Source organism: Prionailurus bengalensis, chromosome A2 (genome assembly GCF_016509475.1).
Source record: "Prionailurus bengalensis isolate Pbe53 chromosome A2, Fcat_Pben_1.1_paternal_pri, whole genome shotgun sequence".
Classification (NCBI taxonomy): Eukaryota; Metazoa; Chordata; class Mammalia; order Carnivora; family Felidae; genus Prionailurus; species Prionailurus bengalensis.
In genome coordinates, this window is record NC_057348.1 from 17,841,058 (window position 1) to 17,868,914 (window position 27,857).

At 60.4% G+C, this 27,857-nt stretch overlaps 1 protein-coding gene across 5 annotated transcripts; it reads right to left on the reverse strand.

The window, feature by feature from the left end:
• Positions 1–626: 626 nt before the first annotated feature.
• On the reverse strand, positions 627–26,186 carry PLXNB1 (plexin B1). Of its 5 annotated transcripts, none has more exons than XM_043587319.1 (38): positions 26,057–26,186; positions 21,987–22,039; positions 20,206–21,318; positions 19,232–19,414; positions 18,782–18,910; positions 18,577–18,677; positions 18,154–18,286; positions 17,716–17,872; positions 17,361–17,469; positions 17,176–17,284; positions 16,084–16,764; positions 15,781–15,903; positions 15,467–15,589; positions 15,071–15,164; positions 14,802–14,974; positions 14,489–14,640; positions 12,662–12,767; positions 12,382–12,518; positions 11,915–12,091; positions 11,551–11,722; positions 11,123–11,365; positions 10,243–10,419; positions 10,017–10,165; positions 9,406–9,506; positions 9,084–9,301; positions 8,765–8,943; positions 8,545–8,611; positions 8,168–8,314; positions 7,079–7,247; positions 6,711–6,814; positions 6,552–6,636; positions 6,144–6,316; positions 5,775–5,935; positions 5,518–5,665; positions 3,642–3,706; positions 3,430–3,505; positions 2,451–2,525; positions 627–1,376 (listed from the first exon to the last, which is right to left on the reverse strand). In XM_043587319.1, the coding sequence occupies exons 3-38, from the start codon at positions 21,310–21,312 to the stop codon at positions 1,272–1,274; spliced, it is 6,408 nt and encodes a 2,135-aa protein (XP_043443254.1). In that variant the 5' UTR covers positions 21,313–21,318; positions 21,987–22,039; positions 26,057–26,186; the 3' UTR covers positions 627–1,271. The 5 variants fall into 5 exon arrangements, with proteins under 5 accessions (XP_043443254.1, XP_043443253.1, XP_043443256.1 ...); XM_043587318.1 differs by lacking the exon at positions 26,057–26,186 and adding an exon at positions 25,680–25,894; XM_043587321.1 differs by lacking the exons at positions 21,987–22,039; positions 26,057–26,186 and adding an exon at positions 25,680–25,894.
• Positions 26,187–27,857: the final 1,671 nt, after the last annotated feature.

The following is a 27,857-nucleotide window of genomic DNA, read 5'->3' on the forward strand; positions in this document are numbered from 1 at the left end:
CAACACAAGACCCAACTGAGACAGTCTGGAAGCTCACCTCCAGGTACAAATCAGGAAACCCCACCCAAGGCAGCCATTACACAGGCAGACAGTTGCGCTGGGATCCCTACCCCAGACTCCTGGAGTGAGGGGACAACTCAGTATCCTGGAGAACCTTCAAACAGCCCCAGCCAACAGGGGTGTGGAGAGCCTGGAAGCAGGACTGCGGAAGAGGGCCCCCAGACCCACTCTCCCTGAAGCTGCCTGCACCGGTGCCCTCCTTTCCCACTGCCCTTCCAGACAACGAGACCCGGATGGTGGCATTAGATTAGAACACTTGAGCTGCAGACAACACAGAGCCCCTGAAGGGACTCAGACCCCTCCACCTCGGGTCGCAGGCTCCCCAGCCCAGACTGAATGGGGTTTTCACTTCCCTCCCAGATGCTTTCACCCCAGCAGGCCTGCCCAGGAGCCAAAAAGAGCCCGGCCAGCCTGACAGTCTGAAGTCTTGCATGGGGGTCCTGAGACCCCCCCCACCCCCCATCCAGGGTACAGATCCCCCCTTCCCCCTCCCCCCGCTCCCCGTGCCTATCAGGCACCTCCTACCAAGGGAGGGGCTGGGCCAAGCCCACATATCAGACGCCAAGCAGTGTGTTATCCTTTAATTAAGAGCTGGGTCAGTGGGGCCACCGGTCTCCCCCAGGTCCCTGCAGCAAGTGCCCCTCCCCACTCGCTGCCTCTGAGGCAGGGTGGCCCTGAGGCAGCCAGCCCTGACAAGGGGTCAGTTTGTAGTGGCCTAGGAAAGGCATTCATCTCTCGGACCTAGGAACGTGGCAGCAGCAAAAGGCTGGAGGCAGCTAAACTGAGGTCAGGGATGATGGAGGAGGAAAGGACAGGAAGTGGGGCTCTCCTCCTTCCCCTCGGAATCCCGGTGGGACAAAGACCAGTGTTCAGGAACAGTACAGTTTCTCCAGAGGCTGGAGGCCCTTCCAGCAACTCTCTGGAAGCCCTGAGTCCCTGACTCCCCGCAGACCGACGTCACACAGAAAAGAGCCCACAGGGTCACTGGGCTCGGGGAGCAGGCTGGGCACCACCCCATCAGCCTCACAGCCCCAGGCCTGCGAGGTAGGTCCAGCAGGGCCCAGGCCAGAGGCCCCAGGAGCCCGGGGGCCACCTTCCACTAACTCTGCTCATCAGGTACTACAGGCATCTAAGAAGGCAGCTTCTCCCTCACGGTTCCAGGGCTGCCCGGGCAGGGCTGAGGCAATGGCAGGCCAGGGCTGGCCAGTTCCCTACAGGTCCGTGACCTTGTTCTCCACAGCGGCTGCGATCTGCTGGAGCCGGTAGCCCAGCTGCATCTTCTGAGCCGTGCCATCCTCCTCCAGGGCAGTGATGATCTGCAACAGACACCGGCCGGTCAGCAGGGCCTACCAGCCACCGCATGCACCCACAGCCCTCAGCAGGCCTCCTCAGGTACTGCGGCACAACTGGGGGCCTCAGCGAGCCATCTCACTTCCTCGGGGGCCTTGCTGGGGTTTTACCTCCACCAGTAAAAATCGTTTTGAGTGGAGCCCAGCCACACCCACCATGCTAGTCTTTCCCCCCACGAAACCCCTAGAAGCCCTGTTCCAGTCCCCTGGCTCCCCCTGCCCCCACCAGGCAGCAAGCATTTCCTGTGTTCCCATTCCAGGTGCTGGCATGGAGCAGGGACCCCACAATGATGGGACACGTGTGATCCTGCCCTCACAAGGCTCACTGATGGCAGGACAGACAGATTCTGACCCCACACCAACAACCACATAAGCACAAATGAGGGCTGCCACAGGGGAGCGGTGGAGCCCACGGGGGGCTGGCCTGTGCCATTTACACGAGGGTACATGAGGTACCACACACCCCCGCCTCCCCCATGCAGGAGCTCACACTGCCTGAGCAAGCCTGGGGTGCCTGGAATTCACGTTAAATGACTATCCCCCAGGCCGGCCACCAGGCAGGCTCCTCATCACTGAACAGCAGCAGCCACATCGTTGGTGCCACACAAACATCCGAGAGGACGATTCTGGCAGACACTTAGCAGGCTGACTCGTAGGTGCTGTGATCTTGGGGCCCAGTCCAAGTTCCCCAGACAGCCCCCTTGCTGGCTCTGGAGTCCCCTCACCCACTCCTGGCAGGACCTTCTTCTCTGGCCGTGCACAGCACGTTGCCACTGTGGGGACTCAGGGAGGGACGGGGACCAGGACAAGGCGGGGGCAGAGGCAGCAGCTGTGTCCTTCCCAGACCATCCCCCACACCATCTCCAGACCCTGGCAGATCCCCCGGCATCCCAGCTGCTGCCGAGGAGCCCCAGAGGAGAGGGCAAGGATGGGGAGAGCAGGGGAGGTACCAGGACCCTGCCCTGACCCTGCTCTGTGCCTGGGGAAGACCACTAGTCACAGCCCTTCCCTCCCTCCATCAGGGCCCAGGGTTCTGCCCACCTGGTCATAGTACTTGTTGATATACTTGTAGAGTTCATGCAGGGCCACTCGTGCCCCAAGGTCCCCAGAGTAGTTCTAAGGAGAAGAGGTAAGAGAGACGAGCATTGTCACCAACCACAGGACCCCTGGGAAATGGGGAGGAGGTGGCAGAAAGGACAGGCCCTGCAGCAGGAACCCCTGCCTACAGACCAGGGATCCCAGGTCTGCAGTGTGAGCAGGGCCCTGCTTCTCTCCCCTCAAGGCGGCAGCCGGGACCCCAGATGGTTGCAGAGCCCAGTGGGACAGCGGCCGCTTACGGGCTGTGACCCAGCTAGGTCTGCTCTGATCTCCATCACATCTTCCGGGAGGTTGCACGGGGCCCCTCCATGGGGCCATCTCTGAGCCCGCACCTCCTCATCAGGACAACAGGGCTAATAGCGCCCAACCTGTGGAGCTCCTATGGGGGTCAGGCGAGAGGACAATCAAAGCACCACCACCAAATCGTAGCTGCTATTGTTGCGTGTTCTGTGTCCTTGTGGTCCTCCATCACTTAGTGTTCAGAAACACGAAGTTCCCTGGAGTTTATGTTTGGAGACTGTTTTAAAAGTAGGTGGGGGCACGTCTACACCGACGGAAGCAATGCTGTATGAAGACACGGGCAGACTGACCTGGGCTGTCCTGGGGCTGAATCCCAGCCACCTCACTGCTCTGGATACATCGTCCCCAGACCCAAACACGGGCTGCAGGCACCCAAGCAGCTGGCCGAGTCAGGTCAGGTGGCAGCTGCTGGGACAAGCGCCTGCTGCTCTGTAGTGAGATGTTGGGAGCCCTGGTCTTTCATAGTGGCCATTAGAACATTCTGCATTTATGGGGATGGTATGTGTCCTGCCCCCAAGCAGCTCGCAGGATCGCTGAGGCCCCAAGGGCTTCCTTGCAAAACAGCAGGATCCTCATGGCAGGAGGCCTGTGCCCAACCCAAGAAGCAGAGGGAGGGCCATACCCGAGACAGCTCAGCCAGGATGGAGTTCATCTCTTGGTCACTGGCGGGGACGGTTTGCCTGATGTCTGCGTAGTACCTGCCAGAGACCACGGCCAGCTGCTGGGTAAACAGACCATTCCTCCCCCCACAGGGCCCGTCCCACGGCTGCAGCCATAAACATCCATCAATCGGTCCACTCACCCCCCTTCCAGACCCTTTCCTCGCCCTCATACCTTTCCACCATCCGTTTGTAACGGGGAATATCTCGAGCATATAGAAGTTTGTTGATGGGGGAGTCCTAGGCGTCAGCAGGAGAGAAAGAGGAGAGTCCCCTTAGAGTGACCAACGGTCCCAATTTTCCCAGCACCGTTTCCGTTCTAAATATCCCAGGAACCCCTCAGTCCCAGGCAACTGGGATGGTTGGTGCCCCTGGCCCCTTTCCCTCTGCAAGGACCTCCTCTGCCCACTCCCCTCCACCGATATCCAATCTCCACTCTGTCACCTCGAGCTTCTCCCCCAGTTATTCCAAGGCCATTTCTCAGCTCCACATGCCTCCACCTGGATCCAGCAGGGAACCGGCATGCAGGGTGGGAGGGCACCGTGCCATATGGAGCCCTAATGCCGCTTTTCCAGGTGCTGCTCATTCCCCACGTAATCATTTCAAAAATCAGGAAACTGTGGCACCTGGGGGGCTCAGTCGGTAAAGTGTCTGACTTCGGCTCGGCCGTGATCTCATGGCTCATGAATTCGAGCCCCACATCGGGCTCTGTGCTGACAGTGTGGAGTCTGCTTGGGATTCCCTCTCCCCTCTCTCTCTGCACCTCCCCTGCTTGCACATGCACTCTCTCTCTCTCTCCAAAGAAATAAACTTAACAAATAAAATAAATAAAATATAAAAATCAGGGAACTGACCCAGAAAATATAGTAACTTGTCCCACACCACCTCACTCTGAGTGGCCAAGCTGGCACCTGAAGCAGGTCTCTCAGGTCAGAGCCCACACTGTAACACACCCAGACACATCTTCCACCACTGCAGTGGGTTCCAATCCCAGCCCTGAGCTCTGGACGGCACCTGCTGCCTCACCCTACGGCTGCCGGGAGGGTGAGGTAAGATGGCGCTACCCCTGAGCGGCAGCGATGCATCCCTGGGCCTGAGTCATGAGTCAGCATGCATGCCTTCTCACCAACGCTCTGCGGGGGGGACCCTAGGCATTCCTGGTTTGGACTCTTCCTGAGCTACCCAGCAAGCATTTGCAGTTTTGCTGGGAAGGGGAGGCAAGGTGAAGGTTGGGCAAAACCCCAGCCACCACACAGCCTCCACCCAAGGTAGCCCTCCCTGGTCCTCGCGGTGGGGTTCGTTGTAGGCACAGTGATGAGAACACACAGAATAGAAACTGCTCTCAAAAGACAGCACTACAGAGTAGAAGTTTGCATTCTGTTTCTTCACAGAAGTCTAGAGATCGATCCCTCAAGAGGTAACAGCTCCCTGCACAGGCCTGCAGAGCCCCAGGCCCTGCCTGCTGGGTGCCTGAGTCACTGCAGCAGGGATCCCTTCTGTCATGGGACTCCCTTGGCTCTCACTACTGTGACAACACCCCACCACCACCACAGCCCTGGCCATTCCTCTCTGCTTCCCAGCGCCCCTCGCCAGCACCTCGCCCATGCCTGGCGCTCACTGCCTGGACTCTCCCGTCTACACTGCACCGACAGGCAGATACCTCCTCTGCCCCTGCGTGTAGGGAACGAGGAAAAGGCAGGGTGACTTCTGATCCCTGGGCCTCCGGCTATGGTGAGCCCAGACTTGGAGGAGGTGAGCCCGAGGTGATGGTGGGGCCGCTAGGTTGGTTTCCAGGTAGACATGCGGATCCTACAATCACAGGACAGCTCCAGGCTGCCCGGTGGATTTGGTTCCTGAGGGGTCATCACTGCCACCTCCCGGGGAGCTCAGGGACAAAGCCCAGCCTGGGGCTGGAGTCAGAGGCCTCCCCTAGCCCTCCTCCCCGACATTCTCAGCCAAGCCTGGAATCGGCGCACACACAACACTGTCCACACCTGGCCCATACTACCCTGCCCCATTCGTGCCCTCCGTGTCCACCCTGACCCACTCACCCGGCCCAGCTTGTGGTCGGCCAGGGTGCAGGCATCCATGAACGTCTGAGCAATGACCAAGAGCACTGCATCCATGTTATCAGATGTCTGCACGTCGAACACAAACTGCGGGTTTTTTATTATATTGATCCAGAACCTTAGCGGCAGGCTGTGGGTAGGGCAGGCAGGGCCAGTGAGCGTGCTGGGGGGGTGGGAGAGAAGACCCCACACACACCTGGCCCGCCTTGCCCCACCCCCACCCCTACCCCCACCCCCACCTGTTGGTCTTCCAGATATGGACGGTGTCCTGGTCAGAGATGCCGTGCTGCTGGGCCTGCTCATCCAGCAGGTCGAAGAAGTACTTGATAGCAAGCGGCACGGGGCGGCTGGTGCTGAGAATCACCTGGAATAGGTCGTCCACAAACTTTTGCAGTGTGCCCTGGTGGGGAGGGGAAGCACAGAGGACGTACGGTCAGCAAGGGGACAGGGGACCTCGGCCCCAGCCCGGCCTCAGACACCTCACGGCACTATGCCCGTGCGAGCCCCACACCACACCCAAACCCCATAAGTAGCCGTCCCCTCCCCCACAGCCCAGACCTACGGCCTGTCCCATCCCTGACCCCAGCCTCCAATCCCTCCTGCCCCACCTTCATGGACAACAGGCGGGTCAGGTAGATCTCAGGGATGGCCTTGGCTCGCTCGCGCTCCCCGCCCCGAAGGCTGCCCCTCCGAGGCCTGGGAGGCTCCGGCTCCTCACTTGGCTTCACTAGATGCCAGGGCCGGATGCCCCCCTCGTCCACATCCTCCAGCATTGGGGTCCCTGTGCCAAGACCCCACAGCTCGTCATCCCTCATCAGGTACCACGTCCCCTGGGACCCCAGCGTCCTGCCAACTTCCAGGAGTGGAAGCACAGGTTAAGGGCTTCTCTAGGTGGAAGGGAGGTAGACACAAGCCTACCCTCAGGTCCAGAAGATCTGCCCCAGTACTGGGGACTGGGCAAAGCAGGGGCAGAGGACAGTGATTGGGTAGGGGCTGGAAGTGGGGGGCATACTCACTCTCTCCAGGGACATAATCCTGGTTTTCCCGGAGAACGTGCTTGGTGAGGCAGGGGACCAGGGCCACAGTTGCTCCATCTGGGACCTGCTAAACACAGCTGGTGACCCCTCCACCAGCCCCACCCTGCCTACCCCGCCTCCCGCTCTTACCCCTCCCACCTTGTAATGCTGCAGGGTGTTCAGGCGCCTCCACAGGCCCTGGACCTCAGAAGTCACGTCCTCGTCAGAAAGAATGAGATGCCCAGCCACCCCAGACCGCCACTCTGCAAGAGCAAGTTGGGACTTGGTCCAGGGCTTCCAGAACACCCTTCCTGCGGTGGAGCCTACCTCCTCCTCCACAGGGACACAGGCCCCACCGTCAGGGGGCAGCCTTATCCAACCCCTCCAAAGACTAGGATCAGGGGCCCCTCACCATGTGAGAGGTCGTTCCAGCCTCTGCCCTGTGCCCACTGAGCGATATGGTCCAGGGCCAGCCCAGCCTGCACCCTGGCTCAGGTCCCCAGGCTACCCTTCCCCTCCACCCTCACCAACATCCAGGGTACGGGGGTCTGGCCGCTGGGCGAGAGGTACTCCTTTATAAAGCTGGTCCAACATCTTCTCTTTGGCCTGGGAGATGGTATCGCAGTCCAGGACCTTCACAGGCACACCCTGGGCCTCTCCTGCGCCGGGCCCCACAGCCAACAGTGCATTCAAGGTCTACCGAGGTATATGCGGGAGCGATCAGGGCTCATGCCACACATGGGATGACCAACACACAAGGTCAAGGACAACCCATGAGGAAGCCACTGGCTCTGACCTCTCGGCACCAACAACTCCCTAATTCTTATCTCTTTAGCCGTCCACCCGCCCAGGGACAGCGGCTTCCTCCACTCTGACCCCACCTCCAGCACAGTGCACTAGTAAATGTCTACGGGGTGAATGGCAGAAAAAAACAAGTGAACACAAGTCCCTCTTAACTCAGGTCCCCAGGTTCCTGGCTCAACTGGTCAGGCTGAGGCACCTGAGAGAAGCTTCATAAGAAGTAAGGATTCCTACCGGCCCGAGAGGGGGCAGGTTTGGTGGAGCCTGAATGAGATTTTCCCAAAGGTACCCCGCGTGGGCCACCAAGGAAGGTATCCCGTGTGGATCACCAGGAAAGGTGCCCTGCATGGGCCACCAAAGAAGGCACTCCACTAAGGGGATAGCAACCCAGAGGAAGAGACAGACAAGACTGACAGAGCTGGCTCCTGGCTTGGTGGGCACATCACACCACTGGCAGGACACTGAGATGATGGTCCTGCAAACGTTCAGGCCCTGGCCCAGTCCCAGGGCTTGTGGACTGCTCCCCAAACCCTTGCCGTGACCCTATCTCACTCTGACCCCATCTCAAGCCTGAGGGCCCATCCTCAAGGCCTTCTGCCTTGAGGTCTAGTCCTCAAGCCTCTATGCTGCTAAACTAATCTAAAGGCTTCTCTCCAGCAGCCAGCCATTCACAATGATCACACATGCTTACCCTCCTCGTCCTCACCAGGGACAGACACCACTGAGCGTATGCACGTTCACATCCTCTTTCCCTCCCTCCCCCTATCCCTCCCTGACTCGGTCTCCCTATCCCTCTCCCTTCCTCCCTCCCTCACCAGGGGACGGTACTCCACGTCCTCTCTGAGAAGGCGGTTGTCATTCAGGGTGTATTTGGCTTTGCCAGTCACGCTATCCACTGGCCCCTTGTCCACTTGATGTTTAATTCCACGGAAGAGCATGTACAGCGGCTCCCCTACTGAGTCCTGGGGAAGTGACAGCCAGTGAGGGCCCCCAGGGCAGGTGACAGGCATGAAACAGAGCTGTATGGGACATGGCCCATGCTGGGGAAGGGGACAGACTGCAGAGGGCCTGAGGTGAATGAGACATGCTGGGCAGGAGTGTCTGGACCGAATGGGGCTGGAAGCTTTGTGGTTTAGAGTCCCGCCTCGCCCCGGAGGGGAGCCCAAGCCCTGTCCACGTCTGCCTCTCTCACCCTCACAAAGGTGTACAGGCAGATGGACATCCAGTTGGTGAGCAACTTCTCCACCACGGTCTCTGTCCTAGGATGACAGGAAAGGGGAGGGGCAGGGTCAGAGGTAGGGCCTCTGGGCTCCCTGTTCTGTGAACCCCTAAACCCCAGGGGGTCTGATGCAGCCCTTGGCTCCAGCCCTCATAACCACAAGGCCCCCATGGCTTCTGACAGCCACACAGACCTGCGCAGCATCAGCTTGGGGTTCTTGGCCACATACTGGGCCACCAGGTCACTGAGCAGGGTTCGGAGGATGTCAGTGAAGTACTCGAGCTTCCCGTGCAGCGCCACCGTGAGCAGAGATGCCACGTAGGCGCGGTCCCGAGCTGAGAAGGTGCGCTGGCTCTCCAGGGTGTGGATGAACTGGCACCAGGGAGGCGGGATAAGGAGGAAGGGGCCCATTCAAAAAAGGAGGGACAAAGAAGGGGCGGGGCTGGGGCAGGAGGGGTGGGGCCAGGAGGGGACAGATGTGGGGAGGCCTGGGGTGGGGCCGTGCGTGGCACCTTAGTGAGGAAGAGCTTGCTGTTGAGCAGGTTGGAGAGCTGCCCCAGCCCTTGTTCCACGGTGGGTCGCCTGCTCTCCGGTACACCCAGGTCCCGGTGCAAGGGCGACTCCTGGTGCCCAGGGAAGAAGACCCTCTCGGCATACACCTTATAGTCGAGGAAGGGGATGCCACTGCCCAGAAGGTCACTGGTGAGATCAGTCATCTCAGTCATGAGGTCTGTTGGGCAGAAGAGGCCAGGTTTGGGCGTGGATCCCACCCGACGGGAGCAGACTTTCACAGGGCCCTGAAACATGTTCCGGGCCTACTCTCTGCAGCCTCACCCGTGAACTCCTTCTTGCAGCGGTCCCGCACGCTGCTCTCCAGATTCTCCAGCTGGATCTGGACCTTCTTATAGTCCCTCAGGGCCTGCTTGCTCTTCCTCCTGCTCAGCACCAAGGTCAGGAAGGGGAAGGCCAGACAAGGCCAGAGCCCTTGCTGGTGCCTATGGCCCAGGCCTGTCTACCCCAGCCTCACCCTGGCTTAGGCCAGCACAGTCTGACCCAGCCATGCCCAGCCAAGCCAAGGCCTAGCCCAGAATAATTTGGCCTGTCGCATCCTGGGCAAGTCACACCCCATATCCAGTCTAGCCCAGGAGTTTAGCCCAGGGATCAACAAACTACAAGCAGGCCAAATCTGGCCCACAACCTATTTCTGTAAATAAAGATTTGTTGGCACACGGCCACAATCACGTGTTTGTATATGGTCCGTGGCAGCTTCTGCTCTGCAACAGTGGAGTTGAGCCCCTGCAACTGAGGCCACCCGGCCACAAAGCCTAAAATAGGTACTCTGGCCCTTTACAGGAAAATTTTGTTGACCCCTGGCCTAGGCTGCCCTTCCCATCCAGCCGCACCCCCCTACCTGCCCCAGCCCAGCCACATCTGGCTGCACCCACCTGTATATGAGGACAATGATGATGACGCCCAGAGCCAGAAGAGAGGTGCCCACCCCCAAGCCCACCTGGGCTGCCATGGGAAAAGCCACGGGGCTCTCGCCATCGTACTGCACGTGGCCCAGGGAGAAGTGCAGGTTCCCCATCTGCACCTATGTGGGGAGCCACCTGTGAGCAAGGTTTCAGCACAGGCCTGATGCCCGGCCCAACCCAGTGCTCACTCACTGACCGTGAACTCAGGCAAAGCATCAGGCGCCTCCCGGAGGACGTGGTGCTGGGGCAGAGGCTGCTCCAGGGGGGGCTCGCAGTACAGGTGGTGACGGGTCAGTGTCTTCACCACGCAGGGGCCATCCCCTATCATGGCCACCACCTCCTCCTTGGACATTGCAAGGTCCAGATTCTCCCCCTGGAACACGAGGGGTCACTCAGATCCCATCCCCTCAAGTGTGGGAAGGATGGTCCTGACACCCACCCCCGGGAGCAGGGCTGATGCCGGGTCAGCACCTCTTCCCCTGTATCAGAGGAGATAGTCCATGGCTATCCTCTGAGCTGCCCCCCGACCCTTCTCTACCCTTCCCATCCTTCTTCCTCACATCTTCACTTTTCTAGAGCTCAAAATCTGGACAATATAAAGTTGCCCCCGAATCCTGCCAAATCACCTAACAAAGCCAGAGCCACTACTGTCTCTGCTGGCCCACCAGGCGGACGATGCTGGGTTGTCTACCTGGGGCCTTTTAGAATGCCCACCTACCGCACATGTCAGAACCCATGCCAAGTGTTTGTTCACGTTGAGTCAGGCTGCCAAATGGGCATCAGCCCAGGCGCCCACTGTGTACCACGCCACCCAGCTACTGCGTGTGCCAGACCATTTACATATTGTCATTCAGACTCCTGCCGTAGAGTGTGTGGGGCCCCAGGCGCCAGCCAGATGCGTCAGGCGAGGCAGCCCATCACCAGCCCCTCAGCCCTCACATGTGAAGGGTGAGGAGCCAGGTCTGTCCGCTGGCCCTTGCTCTGCCTTCATGCCCCCTCTGCCACACACAGCCACAATGACCAGCAAAGTGAAGGGTCGTGAGCCCCCCGCCCCTGTGTGTGAGCGGGAACAGTACCTCCACAGAGAGCACACTCCCAGGCTTGTGCCGGAATGGTGCGGTGGGGTCCTCGGGGTTGAGGGGCTGCAGAGTGGGGTCGGCCTCATAGGAGAAGGGTGTGGGGTTCAGTGTCGCGAAGTCAAAGACCAGGTTGTCAAGGATGAATTCCACCCGGACCCAGGGGTCCTCAGGCAGGCCTGGGAGGGCAGGCGTGTGGCACGTGATGAGCTGAGAGGAGTTCACGTGGCACGGCTCCTCAAACTGGGCCACAGAGAGGAAAGACAGGGGAGGAGAGTTGAGGGCCATCCTCAGGAAGGGGGCCCAGCAAAGACAGGGCAATAGCCTCTTTGGTATCTGCCACCCACGGCTGTGCACGGGGTGGAGTGTGGAGTGATGAGGGCGATGGCTACTCTAGTGCAAGCAGGGGACGCCCATGGGTGTCCTACATGATGGCCACCACAGGAAGCTCCAGGGGAGCACGCTGTTTCTGGGATCACGCGGCGTCTCCGCCCAAGCCCCTGGCCGGGCTGCGGTGCTCTCGGAGCCACAGTCACTCGGATTCTTGGTGTCTGTACCACATCCAAATTCTGGCCACGGACCCATATCTTCCGTCCTCCACTGCAACACAGACCGTGAACCACCCATGGCTTATGAGAACCGGGGCCAGCCCGGCCCAAAGCCCCTCGGCCCTCTCCCCAGCAGCAGCACGGGAGTCACGGCCTCCACAGAAAGCCCCGCAACCTCCCCACATACTAGAGCTGCAAAGACCTCCCTGCCGTATGCCATGAGGCCATGCCCTTGGCCCAGCACCTGAGGAAGCTCTTGGTGGGGCTGGCAGAGGTGACGTTGGGGTCTGATGTGTACTCAAACTGGCTGTGTCGAAGCCTCCGCTCAGCGGCCCCAAACCACACAGCCACAGGGAGCGTGGCAGGCGTGGGGTGGGGGCTGGTCTCACACTGCAGCTGCTCCGCCTGCTGCTCCAGCAGCCTGGGGAAGGGAGGGATGAGTGGAAGGCAGGCCAGGAAGGGGACAGGGATGATTTCCAGGACATGGGACCCCCTCAGGCCCCAGCTCACTTCCCTTCAGAGCTGACTGCAAGCTCCACACGTGACCCTGGAGGCCACAGTCCCCCGACAGCCCCAGCTGAGGGAGGGTCTGGCCGCTTTCTGATGGAGCAGACCTGGCCCTCTCCCCCGTTCTCCTCTCCCAGCATCCCACCCCTCTGTCTTCTCCCTACAGCACACGGATTTTTTGCAGAATGAGGAAGCAGCCCTCACAGATGGCAAGGCTGGTCTCCAACTACTACTCGGATGTCCTCCAGCCGCCCAGTCAGGAGCTTGGAGCCGCGCAGGGTAAGGCGGGTACCCCCCGCTCTGGGGCCTCGGGTTGGGAAGACGGAATGCACCTTCGGGTCCTGTAGGAAGGGGGATAGGGAAACATAGGCAGACATGAGGCCACAAACAGAGAAGCAGGGGGAGCCTGAGGAAGACAAGAAGGCCCCGGGTGAGAAGCCCCAGGAAGGCGAAACCAGACGGGCTGGCAGGGGAGCCACTTTACCTGGTAGGCAAAGTCGTGCTCTGAGACACCGTGTCCTCTTCCTGGCACCTCCACCGTCACAGCGCCAGCCACCTCCTCCCCGCTGGCCTCAGTGATACACACGAAGCTGTGGGCACAAGGCAGGCTGGGGTGCCGGGCCGCACCGAGGGCCCCTCAAACTGAGCTGGCTGCCCCACTAAATGAGGTGTTCTCCCTGCTCCCAAGATTGACAGAGATCCTCTTGCTTTGGGGGGAATTCCTGATGGCACACCAGGGGGCTTTGGCATCTGAGAGTTAATACGCATGGTTTCAATCATTCAAGTCCAACCCTAGGGCCCCCTGCCGAGAGGAATTCACCTCTCTGCGCGGCACAAATTTACAAGGAGCCCTCTGAGGCTGGCTATAGGGACGAGCACCAAACTGATGAGTGGCCTAACTAGCTGCCATCACCACGCACACCACACCACTTGCAAAGTGGTGGAAACTTGATTTCCTCGTGAAAAAAAAAAAAGTCCCTGGAAGCTTCTAATCAGGTCTGGGGATAGATGGAAAGGGAAAGTGAGCAATCTAAGAAAATGTTGGTTCTCAGCCAGAAAACAGAGAAGCTTAGGACAAATTAATGTCCCCATGGTGAAGCTGGCAGTGGCTCGACTCCGTGACATTGTAACAGTCACCGCCAACACTTTGGAAAACAGAACAAGTGATATGTAAAGTACCCAGGAGAGACCTCGGCCAGAGAATATTTTAATCTCTTTATAAATCACTTCATAAGTTACTCTAGTCTCATGGTTCTAGAATCATTAACAGTCTAGACAGTCACCGAAAGTTCTTGGTCATAACACACAGGGGGAATACCACACGCTCTAGCAAAGTCTGGTTTAAAATACAGATCACGGGGCGCCTGGGTGGTGCAGTCGGCTAAGCGTCCGACTTCAGCCAGGTCACGATCTCGCAGTCCGTGAGTTTGAGCCCCGCATCAGGCTCTGGGCTGATGGCTCAGAGCCTGGAGCCTGTTTCCGATTCTGTGTCTCCCTCTCTCTCTGCCCCTCCCCCGTTCATGCTCTGTCTCTCTCTGTCCCAAAAATAAATAAACGTTGAAAAAAAAAATTTTTTTTTAATAAAATACAGATCACGGAGCCCCAGCACAGGCCTACAGAATCCAGATCTCTGAGGGTAGGCTTGAAGGACCCATTCTATGGTGGCTTTGGACAGGCTCTCCAGGTAACCCTGATATCAGCCAGGTCTGGGATTTGCTGATTGTGGATATCTCCTTGGCAATGTCCTGGGTGGGCACCGTTGGACCCTGCTACTGCCAGCCAGGCTACCATGACCCAGAACCTTTATCAGCTACAGTCCCTGGGAAGGCAACCGGGGTCCCAGGGACTAGGCAAGGAGTCTGGCACTCAGCAGACGGGCCACAAGTCTGTGCCCGGAAAAGCCCTCCAGGGGCAGTGCTTGGGGAAGAAAGGACAGCTCGTGGAAACCCAGCCCCTGAGCACAACCATCTGGGATCTGAGAACCTTACTGCCACAACTACAACCATGCTCACTCAGAACACCAAGTGAGAACATGTAGATGGGGCCACCTGTTGGTTCTAGGCAATGATTGGGCCCAGGCCCAGCAATGATCCCCAGCAGTCCAGGCCAGGAACATGCAAGTCCGTGCACAAAGCCGAAGTGGGTGCTCCAGGGCCTCAAATGGCAACCTTAGCTCTGAGACATTGTGACCAGAAACAAGCAAACGGGGAGAGGAAAAGGCAGAAGAGTAGTAGATGGGCAGCCATGAGCAGGAAAGCCAACCGGGGAGCCCATGAAGGGTGCCGAACTCCTGTCAGTCCAGCCAACTCACCTACTGGAGACCTCGTACTCCTGAGCATCCACAGCACAGGGTACTCCAGCCACCCTGACTGTGTCCTGTACGTCCTGCACATGTTGGCCCAGGTTGGAGCCCCTGATGGTAACACGGGTGCCTCCGTCTACAGGCCCAGTCAGCGGCTCCACCTGTTCCAAGACACGGACTGCTCACTTCCACCACCAGTCAACCCTCGGCAGCCTGGAAAGGCAGTCCCAGACTCCCACCTTCGGGACCCCTGGGCCCACAGCACCCCACTCTCCCTCTAAAGGCAGCGGTGAAGAAGGGACATGCCAGCATTTCAACACACCGAGTAGATGAGGGGTGCGGGGCACCGTGTGGCCACAGCTTCAGTCTCGCCACAAGCCTCCTGGGCCACACAACGTGGATGCTCTCCCTTGCACCACACACAGCCATATTGGGGCATGGCAGTTTGGCAGCGGCTACAGTCCCCGTGTCCCACGGAGCAGTCATACAGCACCACTGGTGGGGGGAGGGGGGGGCGGGAGGGGGGCAGAGACAAATGTGAGAGGCAGGCCTGGAGGAGCCCCGTGGCCCCAGAGGCCCCAGCTAGCTCACCATGTAACCCATCAGCACTGTCCACACGCAGACGGCCAGCCCGACGCAGAAACAGCCCCACACGGAGCTCTGGCTGCAGAGCCTCATAGCTGAGCTGGAGAAATGGGAGTGGGGTCAGAGTCTGGGCCTGGGGGAGGCATCAGGCCTGGGGGGCGGTGGTGGTCAGAGAAAGGACCAAATGACTAGTTGTGGGAGCACGAGGTCAGAGGTCAGAACTGGGGGACAGGGACCCCGTGAGGCCACAGGGTCAGGGGTCAGAGCCGGGGTACTCAGACTCCCTCGAGGTCACAGGGTTATATGTGGGGCTGGGATGATGAATGTGGCGTGGCCAGCTGAGGTTGGTAGCCAGCCTGTGGCCGGCACACCCTTGCCCACCCAGGCACTCGTGACCCACACCTGGTTCTGCCGGCACGTAATGTGGCATTGAGTCTCTGGAGGTGGCTCGCACTCGACCCGGGCCTCAACTACCACTTCACGGCCCTCCAGCTCCATCACACACTCATGGTCTCCTGGGCTGTCCTGGGGGCAGAGGACACAGCTGCTGAGGCAGCTTTAGGAGCTGGCCCCAGTGAGTCCCACAGGGCCGCTAGCAGAGCCCCAGGGTCAGGGCCGAGATGTGGGACCAGGCGCTCTTCCTGCTCTCCAGGGCTCAGGTATAGTTGTCAACAGCCAAGGAGGCCGCCAATATGCCTGCAACCGGACAGGCTCACCTGGAAGAGGCGCAGGTTCCTGCCCAGCAGCCGGACTTCTCGCTCCACGTGGACTGGCATCAGCGTGGAGCCCTGAACACTCTCGACACAAGGGCAGGAGCTTGCCCCCCAGTTCACCTCCTCCTGGAGACACCAAGAGCAAGGCAGTCTATGGAGCCCACCCCATCACCTCGGTCGTTTCCCTGCGCACAACTCAGGGCCCAGGCCGGCGTGGAGCTGCAGACCCCACCCTGCCCCTCGACCCCTCCTGAGTCTGCCCCGCATCCCCTCCCCTGGAGGCCTCCTTCCTGGGCTGGGCCTCACCAGCTCCCAGAGCCCGGGGGTGTCGTATTGGTAGTCCAGGCTGGACAGGAGGATGAGGGGGGCGGGAGGGCCCTCGTGCTCAGCCGAGTCTCCATCACCTGAGAGGAGGGTGGAAGTGGAGAAGGCGGGTGTGTCACCCCCCGTCCACTCGTCCGCCTCAGGCAGCTCTCCGCCTTCTCTCATGAGCCAGTCCAGAGCGGGCTTCGTGGAGCCAGCGGCCCCTGGGAAAGTGGTGGCGGGAGCAGTGCCGGGGGGCTGGTCCAAGAGTGCCACGGAGGGGTCGGCCTCGGGGCCGGGGTCTGCAGGGGCAGGGGGCAGTGCCGCTGCATCTGAGGGCGATGGGTGGGAGGCCAAGAGGTCCTCGGGTGTGGCCGTGGGTCCGAAGTCAGTGGGGGCGGGGACAGCGGTTCCACGTCTGTTGGGGGGGTCGGGAGGGGGAGGTTCCTCATGGAGAGGTGACTCTGTGGAGGCTGAGGCAGGTATGGGGCCAGGACCCGCCCCCGGCCCCCAGGGGCTGAGCAGGGAAGGGCGATCCCCAGGTGGGACATCCGAGGCTGTGGAGGGGGCACCAGGCTCCACGGGAAGGGTGTCAGGAGCAGGGGTGACTGGGGTCTGGGGGGCTTCAGGTGGGAAGGGGGTGGGTACATCTCTTGCGGGAGGGGCTGGGGAGAGAAGCGGGCTCTGAAGGGGGAAGCAGAGAAAGACAGGAGGGGCCACTCAGCAGGCAGGCGCGGGAGCAGGTGGCAGGCAGGCAAAGGGTGTGTTAAGAGGAAAGGAGACCAAGGAAAAGAGAAACAAAAACAGCCCGTTAATTCTCCAAAGGAGGGCGGGGAGGGCAGGCTCCAGGGGCATCTGTGTTGAGGCGGGACCTGAGGCCCAGACCTCCCCTGCCGCTCAGCTACAAAGGTCCTCTCCCCGAAACAGGTGGGACACCAGCAGCTGTTCTCCAGTGAGTCCGTCACACACAGCAGCTCGGGTGCTCACAACAGAGCCTCACATGGGCAGGCAGGCACACAGACCCCGGGCCATCAGAGAAACCCTCACAAAGGGAACCCCAAACCCCTGTGGGGCCCAGCTGGGGGTCCCGCTCACCTGCTGACTAACCACCATGGGCCCAGCGTCACATGAGGCCTTGTGCGTGCACAGCTGCTGCCAGACACACCAGTTACACCCCCAGCGGCTGCTCACGCAGGCCTGGCACCTGCACAGAGCACAGCCATGGGGCAGAGGTCGCCACGGGGCAGCCTGGGCGCTGGGGGTGTCGGGGAGGAACTCACTGTGCAGACGGGCGGAGCTCAGAGACTGCTGCACAGTCATAGATGGAGAGTGAAGCTTTGGCAATCACCACAGCGCCAAACCTGAGCTCCACGCTCACTGACACGTGGTCTGCAGGGTGGGAGAGAGGGCCCAGGCTGAGGAGTGGGGTTAGCACCCGGGATCTGGGGAACACCCGGGATCTGCCCACAAAACGGGCACTTTAGGGGACTGAGGACTAGCCAGGGGGCCCAGAGAAAAGTGCTCTTTCAGGGATCCCCACTCGGAATCACACGTCACCCCAACCACACCCCCTGGAGCAAGATGGGAGGAGGGTGGGGCTCCCAGGCCCCAGGGCTGGCCCCTTCTCTCACCCACCGGCTCCTCTTGGCAGTGCTGGGGCCTCGCTAGGGTCCGGGGAAGGGCACATCACACCAGAACTGGTCAGCAGGGCAGGAGTCTGGTGATCCCCAAACTGGCAGGAATACGTCTCCCCTGGCCACAGGGGTGGCAGGTCAGGCACTGACAGGAAAACCTGGACAGAGAGGCCAGGACATGCTGCTGGAGCCACCGGGCAGCAGACCAGGGCTTGTGTTTCCAGAGCACCCAATGTGAGGGGGCACAGTGGCCACCAGCCCTCAAGCCTTCACAAATGCCCTCTAGCCTGGATTAGAAGCAGACAGAGAAAGCAAGGCCCCAAGACAAGCAACTTGTATAGGGCCACGTGGTATTTAGAGCATCTGACATTAAAATGCAAGGTCCTGACCCATCACCAGAGTCCTCCCCACGAGGCATGTGCCTGCCCTGCTCATTCACCTCCCTCCGCTCCTCTCGGCTGATGTTGGCAGGACTCATAGCTGCCACTTGCAGACAGCCCAGCTCAGGCTGGAAGCTCCACAGCCACCGCTCTGGGCCCTGTCCCCGTGAGCACTCGGAATGGCGATTGCACCTGCAGGAGAATGACCAGGATGTACCTTCACGGAGCAGGGACACCTCCAATACTGGGGACCTGGGCGGGATCCTCAGGTGGGCCATGACACTAGGCTACGTCTGCCCTGGCAAGGCACTGATGCCCAGGATGGAGAATGGAGGTAGGGGATTGGGGCATCCAGGGGTCGTGGGCTGCAAGTCAAGGGCCAAGGACCAGGAATACTGGACAGGGCCATTATACAGGACCAGGGAGGGCAGGAGGTGGGGGTTGGGGTTGGGGAATGGGTCAGGAGTCGGTGGAGCACTGACCTGCCAAGGAGCACACACCACCCACAGTATGGGTCCTTGTGAGCGAGACAAGAGGCACAGTCCAGGTGCTGAGCACAAGAAGCCACAGGAACCTTGAGAAGCTGTGACAGCAATCCAAACACCAGTGACTCCTCCACATATGGGTCCCTGGCTCTGCCCAAGGCCCCTCCCAGCAGCCAGATCCCAGCTCTCGCCTGGCACTCACTGTGCTCTGGGTCATGACATACAGGTGCTCGAAGGCCCCATCAAAGGTGAGGTCTCTGCTCACCGCAGACCCCTGCTGGATGTTCTGTGTGGAGTATGGGTGGCCATCACTCCCTGGGCCCAAGTAGACCTGAGATCAGAGACCACAAGTTCTGGGACCCAAGTCCACGGCCATAGGCCCAAGGCCCTCTCTTCTTCCCACAATGAAGCAATCTACAAGCAGAATTTTCTGCTAGTACAAGTCATCCCACCCAGCCCTTGGGCAGGGGGTGGGGGAGATCACAGGTAAATACCATCCAGCCCTGGGAAGAGAAGCTTAAGTCATCTCTCCCAGCCTTAGGGCCAGGGGTGTGTCCCACGGGTCACAGGCATAGCTCCTCCCAGGCTGGGTCACCAGCAACCTATTCCCTCTAGACCCTGGGGCAGGGCCCGGTACTTCCTGTGGACCCACCCTGTGTAGGTGCCCTTGACTGTCACCCAGGAAAGCAATGGTGTGTCCATCCTCCATGGTGACTGCCACAGCTGTTAGCTGAATCCCTGGCCACTCCAGAACGGGCGTGGCTTCCAGGGGGACACGGCTGGCCATGGGGCTGGGCGTGTGGTCTGAGCCACAGGGATAAGCATCCAGGGTATCCTATAGGCAGCAAGAAGCACCAGTAAGGCCCTCCCTGGACATCCCCATCCCCTGGCCCAGCCAGCTTTTGCTGAATGACTCTCTTCTCTGGACGACCTTATTCCGTCACCCCTCCCTTAAGGAGCCCCTGGACAGCCTCATCCCCACCCCTAGAGTCTCTGCCAGCCCTCCCTGATGTTGCCCACAGCTGCATCCTTAGTGGGGCCTCAGCTGCTTATCTCCAGCAGCCCCTTACCCGGCCCTTGATCCCCACCTATCTGGGGCTCCACCTTCCCACACCCTTGGCCTTCCCCCAGGGCACGCACTCAGCCTTCCCCTGGACCACTTGCCCAAAGCCTCTCAAAGCTTGCGTCTTCATGTCCAGGTCCACTCCCCTGGGTCCCTGCCACCTCTCCCTCACTCGGTCCCCCTAGCTGTGGTTTCTCCCCTGTGTTATCTATCCAGAGACTAGAGCCAAACAAGCCTCAACCTCACCTGCCTCTCTTGCTCAATAACGTAAAACAGGGCCCATCTTCCCACATTCTAGGTCCCTGCCCCATACCCTAGGACCCCAAACACCTTCAGTCCGCCTACACGAATACCACCTCTGCAGCAAGCAGTCCAAGCCCCGCTCTGAATGTCCCTCTGCCCCCTGAGTGCCACGATTTTCGTAAGGCATCTCCATCACCCAGACACAAAGGAAGCACAAAACATCCATTGACCTGATCAGCCCCCACACCACCAGCTTCTCTTTGGACTCCTCGGGCAGCTGCCTGGCCGTGAATGCCAGACAGGGACGAGCTGGGACTCACCACAGGCAACTGTGCACAGTCAGAATTGACGTCATACTCGATGTAGGCCACCTCCACCCCATCCGTGGCGCGGCCCTCCCTAGTGTAGCAGGCATCTCGAGTGCGGTTAGCAAGGCGGTCCACCTCGTCCAGGGGGAAGGCGCAGAGGGCAGAGGCTCCAGATGCTCCAGCAGCTGCTGACGGAGGCCGGCCCACAGTGGGGGGAGCGGCCGAGGAGAAGGCAGCAAAGAGTACCTCCCCCTGGGTCACCTCCAGGGATGTGGCCACAGCTGCAGCCTGGATCAGCCCATAGCGGCTACCCTGGCAGGCCAGAGGCAACTCCACATAGGAATAGTAGTGCTGGTCCCGGAGGCACACTCGGGACACATAGGCACGAAAGGCTCTAGACTGAGCCTGCAGGTCCCGCCGCAGGAACAGGAAGTAGGCACTGGCCCCACGTGCAAAGGCGCTCACAAAGTGGTGGCTATACTCGGAGAGGCGGCCCACGGCCAACTTGGCCGTCTCTTCATAGGAGAAGGCAGTTTGAGGGTCCAGTGGCCACAAGGTCCGGGTTGTGATGGGAGGGATGCCACCCCCCACGCCCCTGCTGGTGTATCCCCTCCCCACAAATAGGAGAGGCTCCCCAGTCAAGCCCTGGGCCACCAGTCCCACCGTACTGACTGCAGGGTCATTAGCGGCCACATACTGGGTGTCCCCAGGCCGCTCAGGCCGCAGCAGTAGTCGTTCAAGTTGGCCCAGATGCCGCAGCTCACAGACCCCCTGGTGCACACTCCCACACACCACTAGGGCCCCTGGGCTCACCAGGAGCAGCTGGTTCAGGTTGTTGGTAGGCTGGGCCTGAGGGCACTCATCAGGCATCACAGGTGGCAGGCAGTCCCTGCTATCTAGCACAGGGCCAGTGGGCACCGTAGCCTCCAGCTGCAGCTCAGGGCTCAGCTGGAACAGGAAGTTGGTGGCCCCCAGGTAGAGGGTACCTGAGGTGGGATCCCGTGCCAGATGCTGCAGATGCGTGCCATTGGGAGTGAAAGCAGCTGGTGGAGGGGGCTGGAGCGTGAGGACCCACCCAGCCCAGAGCGCCTGGAGAAGAGCTGGGCCGAGGGCAGGCATGGTCACCTGGCAAGGAGAGAGATGGAGTGCTGAGGGGCTACTGTGGGAGGTAAGCCCGTGACATTGCCAAGATGCCCCTCCTAACCGGGGGAGTGACCAGAGGAGGCCTAGGCTTAGACAGCACTGTGGTCCAGGATGACCCCAGGATCGCACACTAGCAAGGGGTCAGGAGATCTTTCCTGGAAACTTCAACACTGTCCATTTCCTGCAAGCACTATTCTCTCAGGAGACCTCCATCGTACCCCACCCCCACTTTTCCCTGCACTGCCCTGTGTCACCACAGGGTCCGAGGGTAAGGGGCTAGAGGGGTAGAGATGTGAGAAACATCCCATCCCCAGGGACCAGGGCCTGGAGAGGCAGGAGAGCAGGTGATGGGAAGGAGGGGCCCAGAACCCCGAGGAGGGAGAGGACCCCTCTGCACAGATGTCAGCTGCCTGCAGGGGGAAAGAGGGAGGGCAAGGTCCCATGGGCCATCTGCACATTAGAGCAGAGCAAGAATTGGATGAAGGGCTGTTCAGGCCAGGAATCCAGAAGGAATCCACAAAACCAATGAAGAGATGAGGGAGACTGAGGCTGTCAGGACTGGGACCTAAATGACTGGATGCCACCTTGGAGAGCCCTAAGAAGCAGGAGTCACACTTCTCCCAGGTGCCTAGGTGTGAGGTCAGGCTCACCTGGCAGGGCCGGCTGGATCAGGAGACAACAGCATGACCTGTGTGGGAGTCACCTAGCCAGGGAGATAGCAGAGCATGAAGCTGGGGGCTGGGCTGCAGGCATGTGGGAGCCCGGGCTCCCCTTCCCGCTGCCCAGCCTGCCAATGGAACTGGGCCCAGCCTGGCCTTCGGCCACCAAACACATTCCACAGGGGACGCCTCCTCAGAGCCCACACAGGGAGGGGGAGGGCAGCGGAACCAGGCACCCTCAGGGCCTGGGAAAGGGCAACTAGGAAGGAGCCCCATGGCAGGCGGGGCCCAGCCAGGCCCCCAGCATGGCCCTGTCCTCTGCAGCCCCTTCTCCCTTCGTAGCTACTGTCTCTTTCTCACCCTCTGCCCAAACTCTGTCCTCTTAGGGCACCCCGCTATACACCCTCCACACAGGCCACGAGCTGTCTAGCCCAAACTGCCACTGGCACAGACACGGACACAGGCTTGCGCACACCAAGAAGCAGACATGCTGCCGGCCCTGCAGGTGCACACCCATACACAAGCACACGGGCACTTGCACATGTGCAGATACATGCAGATATGGCGTGTCCACGTCACACAGACACACATAGGAACACAACCCACGTACCACACACTTAAACACTCGCACAAAGACACAGCCTCTTTACACGCAGGAACACACACGTACAAATAGGCATTCCGCGCAAGGGCATGTCACACCCCCCAGCAAAGACATATACGCCACCACCCACATTCAGATACCCACGCATACAGATTCGTGCACACTTCCCTGCTTGAGCCCTAAGTCCTACAGGGGTGTGGAAGCCAGGGCATCTCTTGCTATTATTTCTCCTCCTGCAGGTCAGAGCAGAGCCAGGGCCCAGGGTTGGAGGAGGGTTGTCCCAGAGGAAGTCACCATGTCTATCCCCAGGACCTCCTCAGACCCTGGGTGCCTGTTCTCCTCACGGATCCCTCCTTGTGGGCCCCAGCTAAGGCCTGCTGAAGCAGAAAACCATGGTAACACCATCTTCCCCAGCCCTGGGTGGTCCCCAGCCAGGAGCACCAGGTTGGGGAAGTGCTGCTCCCAGGCCAGGCCGGGAGATATTTCCCCTACTCGCCTCTGCCCAGGCCACGTTGCCCAGCCCCTCCCACCACCCAGAGGCCAGTCTGCCTGAGGGAGAGCTTCCCTCAGCTAGGGTCGGCTCCTCCCCGCCAAGGCCCCACCAAGGTGCTGCTGAGACTGTCCCGGAGTGAGTGGACTGGGCATAAGTTTCGGAGGAGGGTCCGGCCGCCTGGTGGGAGCAGGGGAGCCATGGCCACAGCCCAGCTGGGCACTGCTCCCAAAATAGCTTGGGGGTTTCCATTTTTAGTGTGAGGAGAACAGGGCAGCTCTATGGGAGCAGGAACAAGGCCGCCTCTGTTTGCTACCCGAGGGGGTGGGGGAAAGGGGATAGCAGGGAGAGTCGTGAACTCAGGACTATGGCAAGGCCAGGCTTCCCAGGAGCCCCCCACCTTGTTTCCAAGGGGTCGGGGAAGAAAGTTTCTTCCTCTGGGAAGACAGGGTCTGTCTGAGGATGGGCAGAGGCTACCTCCTGCACTCCCTCCAGTAGCCTCCTGCCCAGGGATGTGCCTGGGGCAAAGGGTCCATAGTTAGACCAAGAGTCACTCTGTCATTGGCTTACAAACATTTGCTCAGAGCCTACTGCATGCCAAAGCTTTCCAACCCTCAAGGGGCAGCAACCAAGACACTCCCCAAATGTAAAGTCACAACTGGGTCAAGTGGCCCACAGGAGGATGGGAGGGATCAGAAGAGCTCCTGGCCAGGCCACATAGGAGGCTGAAGGCTGAGCCACTCTGGGAAAAGTGATGGACTCTTTCAATCACTGAAGCAGGACCCTCATCCTTCCCCACATACCGCAGGTGGGGGAGGAGGGAAAGAGGGGTGTGACATCTCGAGGCACTGGAATTCACCTAACCCCTGCCACTGGCCAGAGCAGCCCCCAGCCCCTAAAGGCCACCCCTCCTACCTCACAGGATCTTCAAGCAGAATCAGAACACATCTCTCCCCTGTCTTTGGGGCAGCCCAAGGCCTCAAGAATAAAGGTCAAACCCCTCCAGTCCACGCCCTCTTCCATCCAATCTATGCCAGGGCTCCCCCACACATGCTGTTAGCTCCTGCTGGCCTAACTGTGGGCTGTTTCACACTCCTCTCTGCTTGGAATGCCCACTCCCTTTCTATCTAGTTAACTCTGACTCCCAACCATCTCCCAGGAGAGCTTTCCATGTCCCCCCAGGCTCCTGAGGAGTCCACCCTGTGTGGAGGATGGAATGGGCATATCCCAGCTACCACTCTAGTGTGTACTGCGGCTCTGGCTTGGGCTGAGCCTCAGATTTCCCATTTGCAGAATGGGAAGCAAGACTGCTCTGACCATTAAACATGAAATGTGTGTGCCTGGCATTAGTGGCACCAACCAAAGACACTTTTCTCTCTGTTCCACTCTCCCAACTCTAGACTTAAAGCTCCTTGCAGGCAGGAGCCCCAGCAACTAAGACAGATATTAGCACAAAGCAGGTGTTCCTCACATGTTGAAAGAATCCCCATTTCACAGCCAAGGAAATCCACTCAGAAGGGGAGATACGGGACCCACACCCTGTTCCAGCCACTTGGCCTCTCAAAGGACAAGGTGTCAGGCCCACTTTATTAATAACCAAGCCAGAGCAGACTGAAAAGGCTGGTTTGGAGCCAGGCCTCGTGTCCTCAACTTACAGGATCACGAGATCTCAGGCCCCATTCGAACTCACAGGCAAAGCCTAACTCTGCTTATACCCAGGTCCCAGGCCTGCCTTGAGGTCTCTTCTGGGCTCATCTTTCTTTAGACCTCTTCAGCAGAGCCCTCAGCTGCCTAACTTCTATCTGCAAAGAGAAAGCAGCTCTGGGGCCCTCCTGGGGCTGTCCTCACCAACCAAAGGGGCTAACAAACTCTGCCCTTCCACACCTGAAGGGGTGGTACCCCAGCCCTCATTTAAGGGGATCAATGGGAAACTGGACTTTCCCTCCCCTTCTCCTGCTTAGCTCCCAGGGTCCACCCGGGAGAAGAGATTCACCAGCAGCACTGTAATGCACATTGCTCGCCCTGTTTTCTGTGTTTCGAGGTGGGGTGGAGAGGCCCACCATTTACGCAACACCCACGCGGACTCAGGAGCGCTCATCAATCACCCACTGCCTGGGTCGTGTAGGGAGGTGGGGGGTCTCCCTCTGGGGATGCCTGGCACAAGGCTCACAGTCCGCCTTTGTCAGTTGCGCTGAGCGCAGCCTGGAAGGGCTGTTACTACAGAGGGCAAGCCTAGACCTCCCCATCGGCTCTTCTTCGACCTTCCTCCCTCCTCCCTCGGCCGCGGGGCAAGGACCCCACCAGTGGTCCTGGGAGGGCGGGGAAGAGGCCGGCCGTCCCGGCTGTGGCAGCGGCGGCGGCGAGGAGGGGGCGCGGAGGAGCAGCTCCACCTCCTCTGTCTCCCAATCGCGTTACAGGCGGAGCCGCCAGAGTTTCCCTCAGTGCGGAGAAGTGTGGTCCCAACTCTCAGGACCGAAGCTGCCCACCACTCAACCGGGCTGCCCCTGCCTGGCGGCATCGGGCCCCGGGCCCCTCCCCCCCCGGGGCCTCACCGCCACCCCCGGGCCCCCGCCCCGGGCCCCGGACTCACCACCCGGCCGGGCCCCGCGGGAGGAGCGCGCCGAGGCGGGCGCCGGCCGCTGCGGGCTCGGGATCTGCGCGCGGCGGCCTCGCTGCCCCCCGCCCCCCGGAGGTGGCTCCGGCGGCGCCGCAGCTGTTACCCGGAGACCAAGGGGCGGAAAAGCGCGCCCGCTGCCCGCCCCTCCCGCCGCGGCGCTGCCACCGCCGGGAACAAAGGAGACAAAGCCGCGTCGGCCGGGCCGGGCTTCGCTCCTTCCCCCCGCGCCCGCCGGGCCGCCCTCCCCCCGCCCGCCGCCCAGGCCAGGCCGGAAGCAGCCGGGAGAGCCGGGCGCGCGGCCCCGAGCCGCCCGGGACCCCGCATTCCAGCCCTGCGGGCTCTGCACTTGCCGAGGGCGGGGGACTCGACCCCTCCCTGTGGGGGCGCTGGCTGCTGGGCGGCGGTAGCCACGGCAACGCGGGTCGCGGCCAGGCGAACTGAGGGCGAGGAGCAGAGCCCAGAGCTCTGGCTGCCCGACCCCACCCCATCCCGCCCCTGCCGGGCCATACCTGCGCGCTGCGCAGGAACCGGAATCAAGAGTCCTCCCGGGATGGGCGGGGCCGGGGGGGGGGGTGCGCTTGGCGCCCACAGGTGTTGCAGGTACAGCGTCCGGCCTCTTCCTGCCCACCGGCGACGGGTGGGACCTGCACCCCACACCAGCCCCGCCAGCTCGCCAGCCACCACCCCTGCTCCGCAGCGTCCCGAACTCTCTTCTTCCTTTCCTGTGGTCGTCCTCCAACTTTCTTTACCTGAATTCCTCGGCGCCTGGTTTCTCACCCCGGTACCAGGTCCTGCCCACCGCCCCTACTCCCAGGACTCCCTAACAGCCACCCTCTCCTTCCGGCCCCCACCTCTGGCTGCGCCAGAGGAGCATAGGCTTTGGGGTTGGGCCTGGGTTTGTGCCACCACTAAGCCAAGTAACCTGAGCCCCCCATACCCCTGCACCCCCCCCCCCACGCCTGTTTGCTCACCGGCAAGTGGAGGTGATACCACACCTACCAGGCTGTTACAGGAGGGCACAGCGGCTGCAAAGTACACAAGCAAGGGTGCATTTCCTTCTTTTCCTCCTGGGCCTCTACCTGGACCCACCCTATGCTGAGAAGCCTTGGGCAAGTCTGGACTCCCTCACTGGCAAATACCTGGGCCTTTCTAGGGAGAAACCGCTGGGCAGGGGCCCAGTTGTGCCCTCTGCCGGGCCCTTCACACACACCCTGGCCTGCCTACTGCAAACTCAGAGGAGACAGGACACGGCCCATGCTGTTAGGACTTTGGCTCAAGGCCATTGGGATAGCCTCCTGGGAGGCAAAATTTGTCACACACACACACACACACACACACACACACCCCACTCTGGAAGCCCCCAGAGCCTCCAAAGGCTAGGGAGAGCCTCAACCAGAAGGTTCAGGTCATCCACACTGGCTAGTGTCCAAAGAGCCAACACCACAGACACACTCTTGCCATCTGCCACCCCTCAAGAGTCTGCCTTCATTCTCATCTACCCAACTCTGCCTTCCAACTTCTCTCACCAGCTTCTCCGATCACTCCCTTTCTTCCATCCCCTCCCAGCACCTGGGGCCGTGCACCAGAATGGCACCCCCCCCCCCCGAGTTCCTTTATCCCTGGCCTCCAGCATCACAGACCCCAGGCCCTCCATTTCATTCTCTAATCTATGCCCCACCACTCCTCCACATCCATCACCACCTCAGCCCCTTGGCTAAGGTGCTGAAAGCCCATGGCTTTCCTGCCTGTGCAGCCTATGGGGGACCCTTGCCACATACCTGGAATCCTCCCCTCCTCAATTCCATTCACTCAAGTGCACACTCTTTAGGACCTACCTCACCCCAAAGGTGGACACAGGACTTCCAAACCCCATAGCACCCCTCATCTGTACACAGATATGGTACCTCCTACCCCCCATCAGGAGGGTGAACATCCCATGCACAGAGGTCGTTTCATCTCATGCCATCCTGAGGAACCATTACACAAAGGAAACAATGTCAAGAATGGAGTGACCAAATGACCAAAGGACCAGGCACTTGAGGTTCACAGAACCCATGGGGCCACCCAGATCATACTCACTGCCCAAACCTGAGCACGGGCTCCAAGTACAGAGGGTACCTCCTGGGAAACCCTACTGGTTCCACAGGCCCC